The sequence below is a fragment of the Megalops cyprinoides genome, chromosome 4, assembly GCF_013368585.1.
Source record: "Megalops cyprinoides isolate fMegCyp1 chromosome 4, fMegCyp1.pri, whole genome shotgun sequence".
Lineage (NCBI taxonomy): Eukaryota > Metazoa > Chordata > Actinopteri > Elopiformes > Megalopidae > Megalops > Megalops cyprinoides.
This window is the reverse complement of record NC_050586.1, coordinates 3,309,134-3,324,807: the sequence shown is the minus strand read 5'-3', so window position 1 is coordinate 3,324,807 and position 15,674 is coordinate 3,309,134. Positions and strand designations below refer to the sequence as shown.

At 46.1% G+C, this 15,674-nt stretch overlaps 1 protein-coding gene across 2 annotated transcripts in view; it reads left to right on the top strand.

Moving 5' to 3' along the window:
* The first annotated feature begins 60 nt into the window (after positions 1-60).
* The window catches only part of stxbp1b (syntaxin binding protein 1b), a 32,502-nt gene continuing 16,888 nt past the window's right edge, over positions 61-15,674 (top strand). Inside the window, exon 1 of one of the 2 annotated variants that reach the window (XM_036527453.1) lies at positions 61-278. In XM_036527453.1, the coding sequence (XP_036383346.1) occupies positions 242-278 (37 nt within the window). In that variant the 5' untranslated portion in view covers positions 61-241. The remainder of the gene's footprint in view (positions 279-15,674) is intronic. The other variant, XM_036527452.1, reaches the window with a different exon arrangement.

Sequence of the window (15,674 nt, the reverse complement as noted above, 5' to 3'; positions counted from 1 at the left end):
AATTCTGCTCAGGGAGAGTGCAGCCCGGTCTCCGCGGTGATTCAAAACAGCGAGTCGGTCTGTAAGCAGTACCGGAGGGGGGAGGTGGAGGCGGAGGATTAGGTGGCGACGCAGTGACGTTGCTCTCCGTTCAAATCCCCGCAATCAGCTGCGATATGAGGTGTACATCCTCGCTCTAGCGGAGGTAGGGTGGGAGAAAGGGGGGAAAATCCGAGGAACGGTCTGCCTACACAGAAGCATCATGGCACCGATCGGGCTGAAGGCGGTGGTCGGAGAAAGTAAGAATATTGCATTGGCTACATCATACGATTAGAATTAGTAGCACATAAATCTTGTTTATTTCTCGTTTACCGAGCAGCGATGGATTATCATGGGGGATAACCGTAACTTCCTGTAGCCCTGCATTTTCCAGGCGAGATCGTGAAAGGTTCCTTGTGTGTATGTTTTTCTCCTGGATGTGGGTGACATTCTGTACCGTTGTGCGATTATGCCGGAGCTGTGACTTGGGCAATTAGGAAACGAAAGTGAGATCGGACATTTCTGCTCAGGGTTCTCTCGGCTAATGCGGATGCGCGTCGTGCAGTTGTAAATATAGCAAAGATAGCGGATATTCTGTATTTTTCTATTGTCTGGTAGGTACTCAGTATGGCACGGAGGGAACTTTGACTAAGGGGAAAATATGGACACGCCTATCCATTCAGATGGGAAATAAATGCGAATTATGCGGCGTTATGTTTACAGAATAATCCCGAAAAAACGCTTGGCAGGTTAATTCCACTGGCAGGACGGTATTCCCATGTTTATAATTTCCTCCTAAAACTGTATAGTAAAGATGGTTTTCCCCAATCAAGATACTGATATCAGTCAACCGCATTTGTCCCGTTTTACCGAAGCCTCGCCCAATAAAATTAATTTTATGGTAGAAATAAATATATTTCGACCGCACTTCTTGGATTATTCAAATCAAGGTACATTTATATTAGAAATAATCTTATGTCTATTTTATCAGAGCTTGCCTCAATCAATATATGCTTAATGAATTGATGCATTCACAACTCGAGCATAAATATGTAAATGTAAATAATAATATTAAATAAGAAAAATAAAATTAATATAAATGATCTCTCAACTGTAATGCAATTGCAAGACAACCAATGTCAGACTGTCCAGTATAAAATTCGCACATTATAATTTGGCATAGTGACTAGTGATAGCATTTGTATTTGTATGCTTATGTTTTCTAGGTTCATTTTTTATTGTTTTTTTCTCTGTTATGTGATAGAATTAGTTTGAAGAGACCTCACGCTCTTCAGTTAAATCTACAGACATTAATCTGGTCACCGCCGGACGGGGATTAGGGGCCTGATCGAGACGTGTTCTCTCCGGGACTACAGCCTCCTCTGACGCCGCGAAGCGCTGCGTTATGCTCGTCAAAATTGCCCCCGCGCTCGGAACACTGACAGGCTGGGTTTCATCATTATTGTAGCAATTTTGGAATACATTTACAAACGTAACGTCAACCCCGAAGACATTCCGACCAACAGTGACTCGATAATGGGTCTTCATTTAGCTACTAGCCTGTGATTTGACATAAATTACCTCGTATCTGTCTGCAGATGTGGTTTGGTGTTTATTTTGAACATGTGCGGCCTGTTTAGACGTCAGAGAGATGTAAGACCTTTAAATGTGGAATCGTTTAACACTATTCCAGAACGGCCTGCATGCGATTTAGCTCAACGCATTCACGCCAGTGACGGATTACCGTTCAACGGTGATGACGACAGCCATCGCGCGGCAGCTCGTCAGATCAGGCGTCCAGTTAATAAGGACACCACATTAGCCTACTACTAATGAATTTGTTTCAAATAATTTTATTTGGGGAAAAAAGCTCTGACGTCATAAAGAAAGCACATTTAAAAAAAAATCATTATGGTGTTTAGTGTGAAGATGATTCCAGTCAGTGAAGGGACTGGATATGCGTAGTTGTTAGTTTGATTCCGGGGCGGGGTTGCCGATTGATGGAGTCTTCTTGCCCAGTTCAGCCTGAATTGCTTCAGTTGCCTAAAGGTCCAGCCGTATAAATGTATCAAATGTAAGCAAGATGAGGGCGCCTGCTACGCAAATGTTAAGAATAAAATATCCCTAACATTTTATAGAATATGAAGAATTGTCATATTCGATGTTTAATATTCATAAATGAGTGTGGGTGTCACGTGATGATACGGCACGAACAGTAGGTTCGCTACGAACTCGTTCGGTTCAAAGCGTGATGCTGCACATCTGTTTGCACTCACACGCGTGACCCAACTCCCCAAACAGCTGCATGCTCTAGTGAATAATCCACTGTTCGTAAAAACGGCGGAACCTCCGGGTGTAACTTGCAGAGACATACTCAGTACAAGCAAGAAATAATGCAACCCGTCCATTCATTGCTGATGCTTTACCGAAAGGATTGCAACGATGCATCTGATCACGTGCGCCCCATTGGCTCGGTGGCTGCGTGAGAGAGCGCATGAATAGGAGATGAGGGCGCAGCGACACAAGCGCCCCCCAACCCCCTGCATTCCGGCATCTGCACGTTCCCAGATGCAGAAATGTTTTCTCCTTAGTCTGGCAGGATTGTATGCGCTACATTTTAAGTCATTTTTAATGCATTGTTTTAGTTGTGAATACATGATTCTATTTATTGTATCATATAAGAAGTGAAATGATAACAACAATTACATGGTGTAGCTGAAGGACAAACAAAATTACCCAACCGCTCCCAGCTGCATACCAAAACAGATTCCCTCCACCTCCCTTGGCCAAGGGCTAAACTCTCTGAAAATGGTCAGATTAATCTCTTATAAGAGGTGTCCATTGCCAGCTGTTTTGCCATTAGATGAGATGTAGGAACTGGCACTTCCATGTGCTCTCTGTCCAGCCTTTGCTGTGAACCAGAGAGATGATATATGCAGCTAACATACTAGGAGCTCATGAACGGGAGTAACTAGAATTCCACTGCATTGTTGTGGAGTAAACGCTGGTTATGAGGTCATAGTCTGTGTGCTTCCTGTCATTGATTCCATTGGTCATATGGGCCTCAGCGGTCCTTATTCCAGTGGGGCATGGATCCTAGGGCTGCACTGTTGTTTTATCATGGTGTTTGCTTGGTAGCTGTTTTGGATCATGTCGTTTTGGGGGTCAGTAACTGAGTGAGAGGTGACAGATGTGATGTTGTGTGACAGGCAGTACTGGACTCAGTGCTCTCAGGATCTCAGTTTGGAATTTTACCTGTGTGTGTGAGGGTGCGTGTGCTAGTGTGCGCTTGTGTGTGCATATATGTGTGTGTGGGGTAACAAGTGAATGAGTGTGAGAGAGACATGGAGAGAGTGTGTATGTGCATATCATCTGTGCCTTTGCACTCTGTATAGGGCATTGAGGATAGCAGCAGTGTGGTTCAGTGTAAGGAGCAGGGCTCATAATAAAGGTTGTTAGTTTGATTCCTCACTGGGGCACTGCTGCTGTAGCCCTGGGCAAGGTACCTAACCCCCAATTGCTTCATTAAGTATCCAGCTGTATAAATGGATAAAAACTGTAACCTATGCAAACGACTCTGGATAAGAGCATTTACTAAATGACAATGATATAATGGATATAGACCTGCTTTTATTAATTGCTTTGTCCAGTCCAGTGCTAGTTTGCGCCTGCATCAATAACAGCAATAAGAGGGTGCAAGGAGTCGATGGGCTTTGTAGTGCTTTGGCTGCAGCTTAGCTGTGGCTCAGCTTGTGTCTTTTCTGAAATGATGCCAGCTTGCCTTAGACTCAGTCCCACAACAGCTGATTTTATGGGCCCTTTAAGCAGATACATATATTTAAACCAGAGGCACTACAGGTAAATTGCAATCAGTTGCACATGATCAGAAATTAAATATACCATTAATTTTAGTAACTTTGTAAAGTTTCAGTAAAAATGTATTCACCTACCTGACCTGAGTATCTAGGGCAATTTGCACACGTTATATTGCACTTAGTATTCATTTGTGCAGCTGAATGATTACTGAGGCAGTGTTCAGGCTAAGCATCTTGCCTACACAAGCCACATACAAGACAAGGATTCAAACCTGCGGCCACCAGGTTAGAGGCACAGTACCCTGCTCACTGCTTCACACTGCCAGCCCACTGTTTTTCCTGTGTGCCAGTTGTTTGCAATGGCCCTCTGACCCAGCCCAGGACTGGGAGTGACAAGTGGATCTAGCTGAGCAATAAGCAGATTAGAGAAGCATTGTCTCCTGGAACTGACAGGCAGGGGGGGGGGGGGGGGTATTGTGCAGGGACAGTGGAGAGAGTGACACCAATGCCTGTTTGTGTCGTGGTATCGGAAAAGATGGCAGCGGGGCGGAGTCATCCTCCCTTTCCTGTCCCTGACTCCTCCCACTCTCCCTGTGGCTCTCCCTTCCTCGTCTAGATCGGCTGCTTCTGAGCACTTTGTAGGGGACAGAGAGATGAGCCATCGCATGTCCTGCAGAAAAGAAACAAAACAAACAAAAAGCTGTGTAGCTCACTGACCTTGTGGGACGTTGGCTGTGACCAAACGAATGGAACCAAACACCACAGGCGTTCTCCATCTCATTGATCTGCTTGCCCTTAATGCCCTGCGGCTCTTTCAGAAAAATCTTTAGTATCTAAAGGGTCCAAACACAGCTGGCCTTGAGGAGAGCAACATGTTGGCTCACTGTCAATCTCCCACCCTCTCGTCATCTCTCCCTCCCTCCATCTTTCTTTCAGATAAGAAAGTATCACTGAATCAGCAAAAACACAGAACAAGAAATTGACCAGTCATATCAACAATTGTGATGATGATGATAATCATTGTGATCATCATCATCATCATCATCATTTTAACAACAGCAATAACAATGATAATAATGAGTTTCTTGAGATATGTTTTTGAGCAAGACTGGAAGGTGAGGCTGAGAGAGAACAGCCAAAGAGGGAGAGTGATGAGCCAAAGTAATGTGGGTCCAAGCTCACTGATGAATATTTATTTACAATAGCTGTTGTATTTGCATTGTGCATCCATACCAGAATTCTGTAAGACAGGCAGTTTTGCCGGTGGAATTCTTAGCCTACCAGCGAGGGGTTTAAAACCAAAATATTTTTGTATAGTTTTCAGTTTTCAGGCGGGCTGTTGAATCTGAACAGCGTCTGCTAAAGTGTGGATATATGAAGATATAATATGCAGAAGTGCAAGCCTGAGTGAATGGGGCTGAATGTGAATGGTAGCAGTGGAATCTACATGCCTCACACTGTGGTTACAGCAACAGCAGAGAATTATTTCCATTGATGTTTTGTGTGAATCAGCGGGGTGCTTGAGGACATCGATTGGATTTCGTCGGCAGAGGATGCGCGAATCCGATCCCTTCTGATGAGATTGCAAAGCGCAGAGAGGATGGGCGTCACCCCCCCCCTGCCCGGGGCACAGCCAGCTCCTGTCTCTCGCCGCGTGCATCAGGGAAATTAACGTCAGAGCCAGATGAAGTCTGGCCCGTTTGAACGACGAGCGGCAGTGCGGAGCAGTGATTAAATCAAACAAATTAACATCGGGGCGAGGGTTCTGGTTGGAATGCGTCGGAGGTTCTGATGGGATTGCTGCAGAGGTTCTGATCAGAATGCCAGAACAAAGCAAATGTTGGCATGAAATTGATTTGTAATAAGAAGGGTACGCGCTCACATCCCAAGTGGGCCACTGCTGTTGTACCCTGGAGCAAGGTACAAGGTACCCTGAATTGCTTCAGAAAAAAAGTGCTAGTTCTATAAATGGATACAGAGCAAGCCATGCATAATGTTTTTATATAAATATTAACTGTTGCAAGCTGTGCAAATATTAATAAAAAATAAGTAACCAGAATATATAATGGCCTTGTCTCACCCAGGACACAAACCTATAACAGTCCAGTTTCTGAGCCAGTACAGCACGCTGTTTCACTGTCTTCCCAATCATCTTGCCTTCCTTTGATCTTTAAGTCAAGGGCTCTCTGGAAGCGTGAGATGCTCTTGCTGTTGTTATTTTGATCCTGTGAAGGAACGGGTGTGGATTTCTGTCCTTCCCTGAGCTGGAGAGAAGACTTCAGATCTCACTGTTCCCCTGTGCCCCTCATTCCCTGCCGCGTTGCAGACTCTGTTAGTCTCGGCCTAACCAAAACCGTGGTTTCACACAGCAGAGCCCATGCCTTATTGAACGACATGGCTCTTGAGCAGGTCCATGACTTCCGTGTAGAGTGGTTTACGGCTGTGTCATATTTCACAGTGATGAAATACTGCTGCTTCTCTTTCCGACCTCAGCACTTGTTCTTCTGAATTGAAGTCATTTCAGGAACTTCACAAACGATAGCAGCTGTAGAACTGAAAGATGCAGGGAAGCCATGCTTTTTCTTTGCTTGTCTTTGCTGTCTCTTTCCTCTGAAAGCCACCAGTGTTTTTGCCTTGATTCTGGATTGAGGAGCCATACATCCAGCAGCAAGGAATTCTTAAAAAGAAAAACTCTTAAAAGTTTATTTTAAGAAAACCCACACTCACATATCAGATCTCACTTGGGACAGGTTTCCATTACACCTGTGACTTTACCTCAGGCTGTACAATGAGGCATCACAAAGAGAGGCACAGCAGCGGTTTGCTCAGGAGACCGGTCTGCTGAACTGCTTTAGACTTAAACGGTGTCATGACCTTTGACCCCCACACACAAGACGGATGTGCTGCTGCTGTGGGTGTCAGAGAGAGAAAGAGAGTGAGGGACAGAGGGGAAAAAGAGAGGCAGAGAGAGCAAGAGTGAAGGAGACAGAAAGAGAGATGTAGCTTTCCTGAGCCATCGCCCAGAGCCCTGCCCACAGATCTCTTATTTTTCCCCCTCTCTAAGGATTCTTCACTGGGAGGGGCACAGCTGTAGTTACGTCATAAAACAGCTGGCTGGGCTGGAGCCCAGTGGAGGACTGCTCTCCCTCTCCCTCTCTTTCTCTCTCTCTCTCTCCCCCCTCTCTCTCTGTTTGAGCTGCTTCAGACTGCAGTGGGGGAGGTCAACACTGGAAGTCCTCAGCAAGTCTTTTTTTTTTGCTTTTGTGTAGGTTTAGCACAACTGCTATTAATAGATCTAAAGGCAGCTTATATTTCTGAGAATTCAGGTCATGATAGCCTTAGCTTGTACTTCTTCACTTGCTGAGACTCTTATGCAGGATGAGGTACCACACATATGTTTTACAGTACATGTATTAGATTTGTGCAGCTGCACATACCTTTCACATGGGCGCACAATAGCTGTGTGCTACCCCGGAAACCCATTGTTTATTATGCGCAGCTGTCCTTTAACAAAGCTAAGACTTAAGGCTGATTTGTTGTGTACCTCCCAGACTTGGTAACACTGGTAAGGGCCATGCAGTCAACCACAATATCACTGTTTGATAGTTTATTGATGGCTTTTGGTGGTTGGTACATACAGCCACACTCCACTCCTGCTTTTTTATGAAACTAGGCCTGGTGATGGTGATGAATTGTCATTTGGTGATTTGCAACATAATATATTTTTCTTTTGTTCAATAAAAAATACAAAGTTGGGAGGTATGTTTTGAACATGTGTTAATGTTAATGTGGATTAGAGCTCACAGGAATATGTCACGAGGCCTGTAAACTTGGTAGTTGAGGAAATTTATGCAAGACCTGGATACCGGAGTCCTGAATACTACACAAGGAAAAAGGTGGGCTGGAAGGTGTTGGCACAGGTGCAGAGAACTGAGCCGGCTTGTGCTTGCTGTCCGTGCTGACATTTCCTCCGCACCAGTTCAGACATTAAGAACTCGGCTCCACAGGAAGGGCCACCCGAGGCTTTGTCAGTGAAGCTCCAGATGTGAAACCTGCTTTAAACCCCAGATCTGATGGCCTCTTCAGGGACAGAGCCTGGTGGGCTGATGCTCTTATGAAATTGGCAGATGCAGTGAAAGATGCATAGATGCGCTTAACAGAGCAGTCAGAACGGCTTCACTTCAGCGTCAATTCAGCTAACACAAGATTCTTGGTGTGGAGAAGCTGTCAGTGCTCCGCCTCCTTAGCTGTTGTGTTTTTGTTTTTCCTTGCCCATGTGCTTTTGTTTTCCTTGTGTTTTAGTCCTGCCCCGCTCCCCGCCCGGTCTCCGCCCGCCTGATTGCCTGCACACCTGCTTCCCATTCCCTCGTCTGCCCTGCCCTATATCTTCCCTGCTTTTCCCTGTCCTGTTGCTAGTTCGTCACAGTGTTTTTCGCCTGTTTCGTCCCCGCCATTTGCGTTTTGCTTCTGTCTGCCTGTTTCTCGGTTTTTGACCCTGCTTGTACCCAGACCTCGTTTTTGCCTGCCTCCTTGTCTCGCTCGCCTGATTGCCTGCCTGTCCGGTTCCCGACCTTGCCTGCTCCAGTTTCCCGATCCTCGCTCTGTCCACGGACTGCCTTCCGGTTTTCGACCCTGCCCGTTTTCTGATTAGCGATTCTGCCTGACGATTCCATTTAAGACGCTTGGAACCCGAAGCTCCCGTGGTCCGCGCCTGAGTCCCTGCCTGAGCCTTGTCAGAAGCTGCCCAATGCTCCTCACAAAAAAAAAAAAAACAAACAAGGCACAAAACTTACAAAACAAATTGAAATAGAAAAAAAAAACTTCTGTCAAAGGTCAGCCTCTAGAAGCAGCTACTCACCTGTATTTAGTGCACCTCTGACAGGTGTGTTCCATTAACCAACGTCTGACTCCCAGACAGTGGCTATTACAATTACGTTACATTATTACATCACATTATTTAGCAGACACTCTTACCCAGAGGGACTTACATAGATTACAGTTCTTTACAATGTTATCCATTTATACAGCTGGATATTTACTGAGGCAATTGTGGGTTAAGTATCTTGCCCAAGGGTACAGCAGCGTCCCAGTGAGGATCAAACCGGCAACCTTTCAGTTACGAGTCATGCTCCTTAACCACTATGCTACACTGCCACCCCAATTAAACAATTAACAATGAAGCAATTAACTGGTTTAGATGAAAATGACGGAATTGAGCTCACATTGATGAAGCTGAAAAATTTGAAGACAAGGGTCATTATACACACGTATTTAATAAACAAAATGTATTTTGTGGAACAGGTAAAGGTTCTTCCTTCACTGGTGGTGGAATATTGGTGTATATTTGTCTCCCTTTTGGTGGTATTTGGGTGTGCTGTGGATTCATCGTGATATACCTGGTGAGGAGTAGGCAAAGGTCCCTGACACACATGCACATGCAAACCCCCCCACACACAGACACACACACACACACACACACACACACACACACACACACAGATACACACACAGACACACACACAGACACACACACACACACGCGCACACACACACACACACACACACACACACACACACACAGATCCTCTTTCTTCTCTGGGTGGACTTCCCGACCGCCTACTTTGTGTTTATCCCCCTCTCCTTCCTCCATGTCGTGGCCTAGCTCTATACATAACCTGCATTGTCCTGCTCTGTGTGTGTGTGTGTGTGTCGGGGTCGGGGGGGGAGGGGGGGGGGGGGGGGGGGGGATTGGGGAAATGCTGCGTACTCCATCTCTCCCCCTCCCCCCACTGTCTGTATGCCATTTTATTGCCATTATGTCAGTGTCGGGTGTAGGGAGGGCTGTAGGTTCTTGGACTTGCACACATCCATACTGTGTGTGTTTAAATGGATAGTGTGTGTCTGTGTGTGTGGGGTGCACATTGGTGCTTGCCTGGGACAGTGAATGACACTGCATCATCATCACTGTGTAATAGCTGGAATTTGAACACGCTGGTCCATCTCCTGGGCGACATGTTAAACCGAGGTCCTGGCTTAGCGTGGCCATTGTAGGTCCCATTGCATTTATGGCAAGGAGTAGGTGCTTCCTGGAAGTCCTGGCCAAATCCCCCATCTGGCACCACCTAATAATCTCCCATAGTTCTCACACAATCTGCAGTGGTGTCTGTGTGTGTGTGTGTGTGTGTGTGTGTCTGTGTGTGTGTGTCTGTGTGTGTGTGTGTGTGTGTGTGTGTGTGTGTGCTGTCTGTGTGTGTGTGTGTCTGTGTGTGTGTGTGTGTGTGTGTGTGTGTGTGTGTGGCTGTCTGTCTGTGTGTGTGTGTGTGTGTGTGTGTGTGGCTGTCTGTGTGTGTGTGTGTGTGTGTGTGTCTGTGTCTGTGTGTGTGTGTGTATGTGTGTGTGTGTGTGTGTGTGACTGTGCGGCAGGGTGACTGTGCGGCAGGGTGACTGTGCGGCAGAGTGGCTGTGCGGCAGGGTGACTGTGCGGCAGGGTGACTGTGCGGCAGGGTGACTGTGCGGCAGGGTGACTGTGCGGCAGAGTGACTGTGCGGCTGGGTGACTGTGCGGCAGGGTGACTGTGCGGCAGAGTGACTGTGCGGCAGGGTGACTGTGCGGCAGGGTGACTGTGCGGCAGAGTGGCTGTGCGGCAGGGTGACTGTGCGGCAGGGTGACTGTGCGGCAGGGTGGCTGTGCGGCAGAGTGGCTGTGCGGCAGAGTGACTGTGCGGCAGGGTGACTGTGCGGCAGGGTGACTGTGCGGCAGAGTGGCTGTGCGGCAGAGTGGCTGTGCGGCAGAGTGACTGTGCTCCTCAGGGAAGACTGAAGCAGCTCTTATCGCTCTCTTCAGCAGCTTCCCATTCTGTTGCTGACTCTTATGTCATCCGCATGGAGGTAATTCCAGCTAATCCCATAGAGTAATTGGATCCACTTTTCCGAAATTCTGTGCCGCAGTATAGAGGAGGCTATTATTAGCCTGCCACCTCCCCTGAATCTGTTTTTGTTTTTGTTGTTGTAGCCGCTCAGTGTTTATGAATCTGTTCTCATCACAAACCAAAATAGCCTGGAGAAAAAAAATTAGGCCAAGAATATTGAGTGTGTGCATGCTTGCCTCCATTTATCAATGAGAGTGGCATCCTCGTACACAATATGAACTGCTACCAGTGGGAATAAATGAGGAATTTAGGCTGGTGCCCATAGGGTTTTGGGTTGCATTCTTAGGTGTGGCCTTGGTGCTGTATCCTTGAGGAAGGCACATAGCCTGTAATGCTTCAGTCCCCATGAAGAAAATGCAAAACCGTATTGATTTCCTTGGATGAGGATGTCTGCAATGCACTGAAGTGTGTCAGCTGTAGAATGTAAGACTGAACTGTGATGACTGTGTGATCAGGACAGTGCTGTCAGTGGGTCAGAGCTGAGCTTTGTGTGATCTGCAGGGTCTCTGTCTCATGTGAGATGCAGTGCCATGAGTTTCAGGGGCATTTCTGTGCACTGTGTGATGACACCCAGTTGGTGTCTCAGTGACCTTTCAGTGCATTCCCATGATGCAAAGCCATCTGTCTAGTGCGTAGGAACATGTCATGTCCTAAAGTCCTCAGCTGACATCAATTCATCCTATGGCTTCCCCTTGCATTATGACATCAAATGTTCCTGCTGCCGCCTCTGGCATTATGACATCAGATCCTCCTGTTGCTGCCTCTGGGATTATGACATCAGATCTTCTCATGGCTGCCTCTTCTCCTCAGGTCCCTCTAAGTGTGGAGCTTGACTTGAAAATAAGATTCTAGATAGAAGATCCCAGGCTACTGTTGTTGTATCTTGAGCCAGGTGCTTAAGCTAAATTGCTTCAGTGAATGTTCAGGCATATAAAAGGGATATATGAGAAGTTGTTGTGGATAATGTATTGTGATGAGAAAATGAATGAGTTGATGTTCATTAGATTTATTAGATTACATCATTAGAATTTGGGAGAGGCCTGTTTCAGTCATTTAAGGTTGCGTTCATGTGGTTGATGCTACAGCGTCTTCCAGTCACATAAAGCTCATTTGTAGCTGATGTCAGGTCCTTTACTAACATACAGAAAAATTTAACTCATTGGTTACTGCAATCAGTATACAGATGTATGTCAGTTAATTGCAATTTTTTTTTAGTTTTATTCTTTCCCATCAATATTCTTGAAGGATAACTTATGAACCCTGCATAAAATAACATAATTCTTCAACATTAATTTTTCTCTCTGATAGTGGGCAAATGCAGATCCTGTTGCAGGAAGTCAAGCCAAAACAGTCTCTCAGTTATTCAAATATTTGGTCATCGCACATCCTTTGTAAATGACGTCAGTCTGACCGGCATGTCTGGGTTGCCAGTGTCTCCATCCTCACGACTGGCATCTTAGGTCCTGCTACACAGACCTGCTAATCCGTGTGCTCACCGTATGTATGACGGACAGCGCGAGAAACCTTTCCTTGCATCTCCAGGACTTTCCAGTGTTGTCACTTCCTGTGGCGCAGGGGCGGCCGCAGAAATAGCAGGGACTCTGGTGTAAGAGGATTTGAGGAGATTATGCTCTGTGATTGCTGCAACCCTCGCAGTCCTACTGACAGGAGGCATTTTTTTAAAAAATATTTTTAGAGCCACCCCCCCACACCACCCCACCCCACCACCAGCAGCACCCTCTGATCTCAGCTCAGTTCTCGCAGAGAAAATGGCATCTGGGAGGGAGGCAGACAGGCACCAGCAGGCTGAGAGCGTGCCGTATGACAGACTGCCCTGTAACAGGTTTATGTCTCTCTGTTTGCATCTGATGAGGTTTATTTTTATTCCTGCTGCATTCGTCTGCACACTCGTCTCAGAGACATGCAAGACGCTTCAGCTGTGGTCCGGTTAATTCCGTAATGGTGCAGTGCTTTAAAACCTGATTAACTCCGTATGTCTGCCACCCATGTCCCTCTGTGTTCCTCTGCAGCGGGTATTATTATATTAATGTCTGGTTACAAATAATATTGCAACATTGATATGTCAGAGAGAAAGAGATTAAAAAAAAAATTTAAGTCAGCCACTTTCAATCCACAGTCAGTCTGGAAGCTTCCACCACTTACAGGGACATCATAAGGACAGAAAGTTCTGGCCACCTCTGCCTGTCCTTAAATGGATAAAACTCTCTCTCTCTCTCTCTGGTCTCTGGTCTCGCTCTCTCTCTCTCTCTCTCTCGCTCTCTCTCTCTCCCTCTCCCTCTCTCTCTCTCTCTCTGGTCTCTGCTCTCTCTCTCTCTCTCTCTCTCTCTCTCTCTCTCTCTCTGGTCTCTGCTCTCTCTCTCTGGTCTCTGCTCTCTCTCTCTCTCTCTCTCTCTCTGGTCTCTGCTCTCTCTCTCTCTCTCTCTCACTCCACCTCCCACAGCACTGCCTGCTGTTCAGATGGGCAAATAGGTGATCTGAGTTAGTGTGAGAGTTTCACGGGGGAGAGATTCCCGGTTTGGTAACATACACCCCTCTGTTCCTTTTGCGCTCTTCTGTGGGGCCAGGTCAGCTTTGCAGGGCGCCTGAAGACGGGTAACAATGGAATCAGAGTTCCAGTGAGGCTCCGATAAGCTGATCACTGATTCAGTCACGTTGCGCAATGTGCCAAAATGCAAACGTGTAATATTCATCCAGCGCTTCACTTGCCGCAAGCCGCCAGGTGCATCCACAAATCCTTTTTCAAATAATGATCCACTCCTTAGCACTGTTGCAGAATAACAATGATGTCTGTTCTGTCACCATGTTACAAAACTGAGCGTGTGGGTATGGAAGCAGGCTCATCTGTCCACAGAGCACACAGCTCCATGAAGCTCCTACCACACCTCCGCACGCGATGAATCAGCTTGTTTTATTTCAAACAGTGATTGGTTCCTTCTGCCTGGCTGTAATCGGCAGCGATTGTGTTAGTCAGGGGTAAATCTGAGCACATCTGTGTCAAGACAGAGCGATTATAGATATCGTAGCTCTGACCTCTGACCCCAGGGAGCTGAGAATTGGCGTGGAACGAACCGCTCGTCACCTGAGAAGTGATTGCGCTGGGATCCCATCCGAGGGGGGAGGGATTATCTGAAATGTGCGTTGGCACCGGCAGGCCATGAGCAGCAGGAGATGATGTAAACTGCAGGGGCGTTTAGTGAGAGATGCAGCCATATGTTCACCTTCCCGTCACGCCATTCCCTCGTCGCCATGACGAGGACCACACGCGTGACACAGGAAATAAAATCCGCTCACTGCTGCATTAAAATCCACACCAGTGCAAACGCTGTACATTTTGGAGAGAGAGGAGATGGTTTGTGCATTAAAATTCAGAGTGGCTAAGGTGACTGTGGTCTTTTCTTATATTTCTTATATTTATTTCTGACATTTCTATTTTCTTATATTTATTAATTTCTTATATATAGGGCAGCAGCATGGCTTAGTGTCATAACCCAAAGTCTGCTGGTTTGAATCCCCATTGGGGCCTTGCTGCTGTACCCTTGGGCAAGATACTTAACCCACAACTGCCTTAGTAAATATCCAGCTGTATAAATGGATAAAACTGTAACCTTGGTAAGTTGCTCTGTATAAGAGCACCTGCTAAATGATAGTAATGTAATGTATTTTGCTTAAAGTCTGCAATTTGAGGGTCTATAATATCCACCTATAATAGCCTAGGATGCGGGGGAAAAATGATGAACAGTTGTGACCTTCAATGGCAGTGTAAATATTTATTAGTGACATGATGCTAAGGAAAGATTGGGCAAACTTTGAGGTCCTCCCTGGCGATAGGCCTGAAGCTGGCTCTCAGTCTTTCAGGGTGTGGGTGGTTAAGGTGTTGAGATAACGTTACATTGGGAGGCTGTCACATGACAGTAAGGTATAGAGGGTAAGTTTCTCACCACGTAAGAAAGGAAATCGGGCTGTCTTCTGTGCTTGTGCTGTGGTTCTAAGTGGATATCCATGTGTGTGTTCCTGCGTACGGATGTTGAAAGACCAAGGTAGTTTGGGCAGCAGGGGCAAGGGCAGAGGGCTGAGAAATTCCTTAAAGGGCTGGCACTCACAGCTCTGTGCAGTGGGCACTGGAGAGGGGGGCGTGGCTGCGAAGAGGCACAGGAACATCTTTCTAAATATATTAGCAAGGTGTCTCAGGACAGAGTGACACTGCTGTCTGCGCTCCTCTCACTGAGGCATGACAGAGACTCTGTTTGGACTGCGCGCATGCGCACACGTCTCCACTGTTCCGGCTGACTCTGGGGTCAACAGGAAGAAGAATCAGTGATTAAGGAGCTGCTTCCTGTCTAAGAGGAAGGGTACAAGTTTTGGGTACAAAACTGACAAGCACCATTTCTCATAACTGTTTTAAGAAGATGTTATTTTTTATGCTTCTTGTCTTATCTGGCAATGGAAATCTTATCCCTCTTAACTGCAATGGAAAAGAAATAACTGAGGATCAATCATTTTGTCTGGTAAATAAGTTATCTGCTGGAATATTTTGGCATTTTTCTGGCATTCTTGTTCTTGATTAATGTCTGGTGCTGTAAATGAATTGCTAATTCTCTGTTGTGGAATCCTTGAGAGAGAATATAATTTCAACTAAAGGTGTAATATTTTACAAAAACTAATGGCTTGACATCATGATGCAATCAATGGCTTCACTTCACTATGTATGTGAATTTTACTTGAATAAGACTTTTATGTTGCATTTCTTTTAATGTGTTTATTTTAATGATAATAACCAGATGCAAGACTCCATAACAGAGTCATGATTGATTTTTTATGATCAAGAGAGTTTTAATGAATTTTGTGAATTATTTAAGTCATCATCCGGGTGATGTTATTGAGGGGTTATCCGC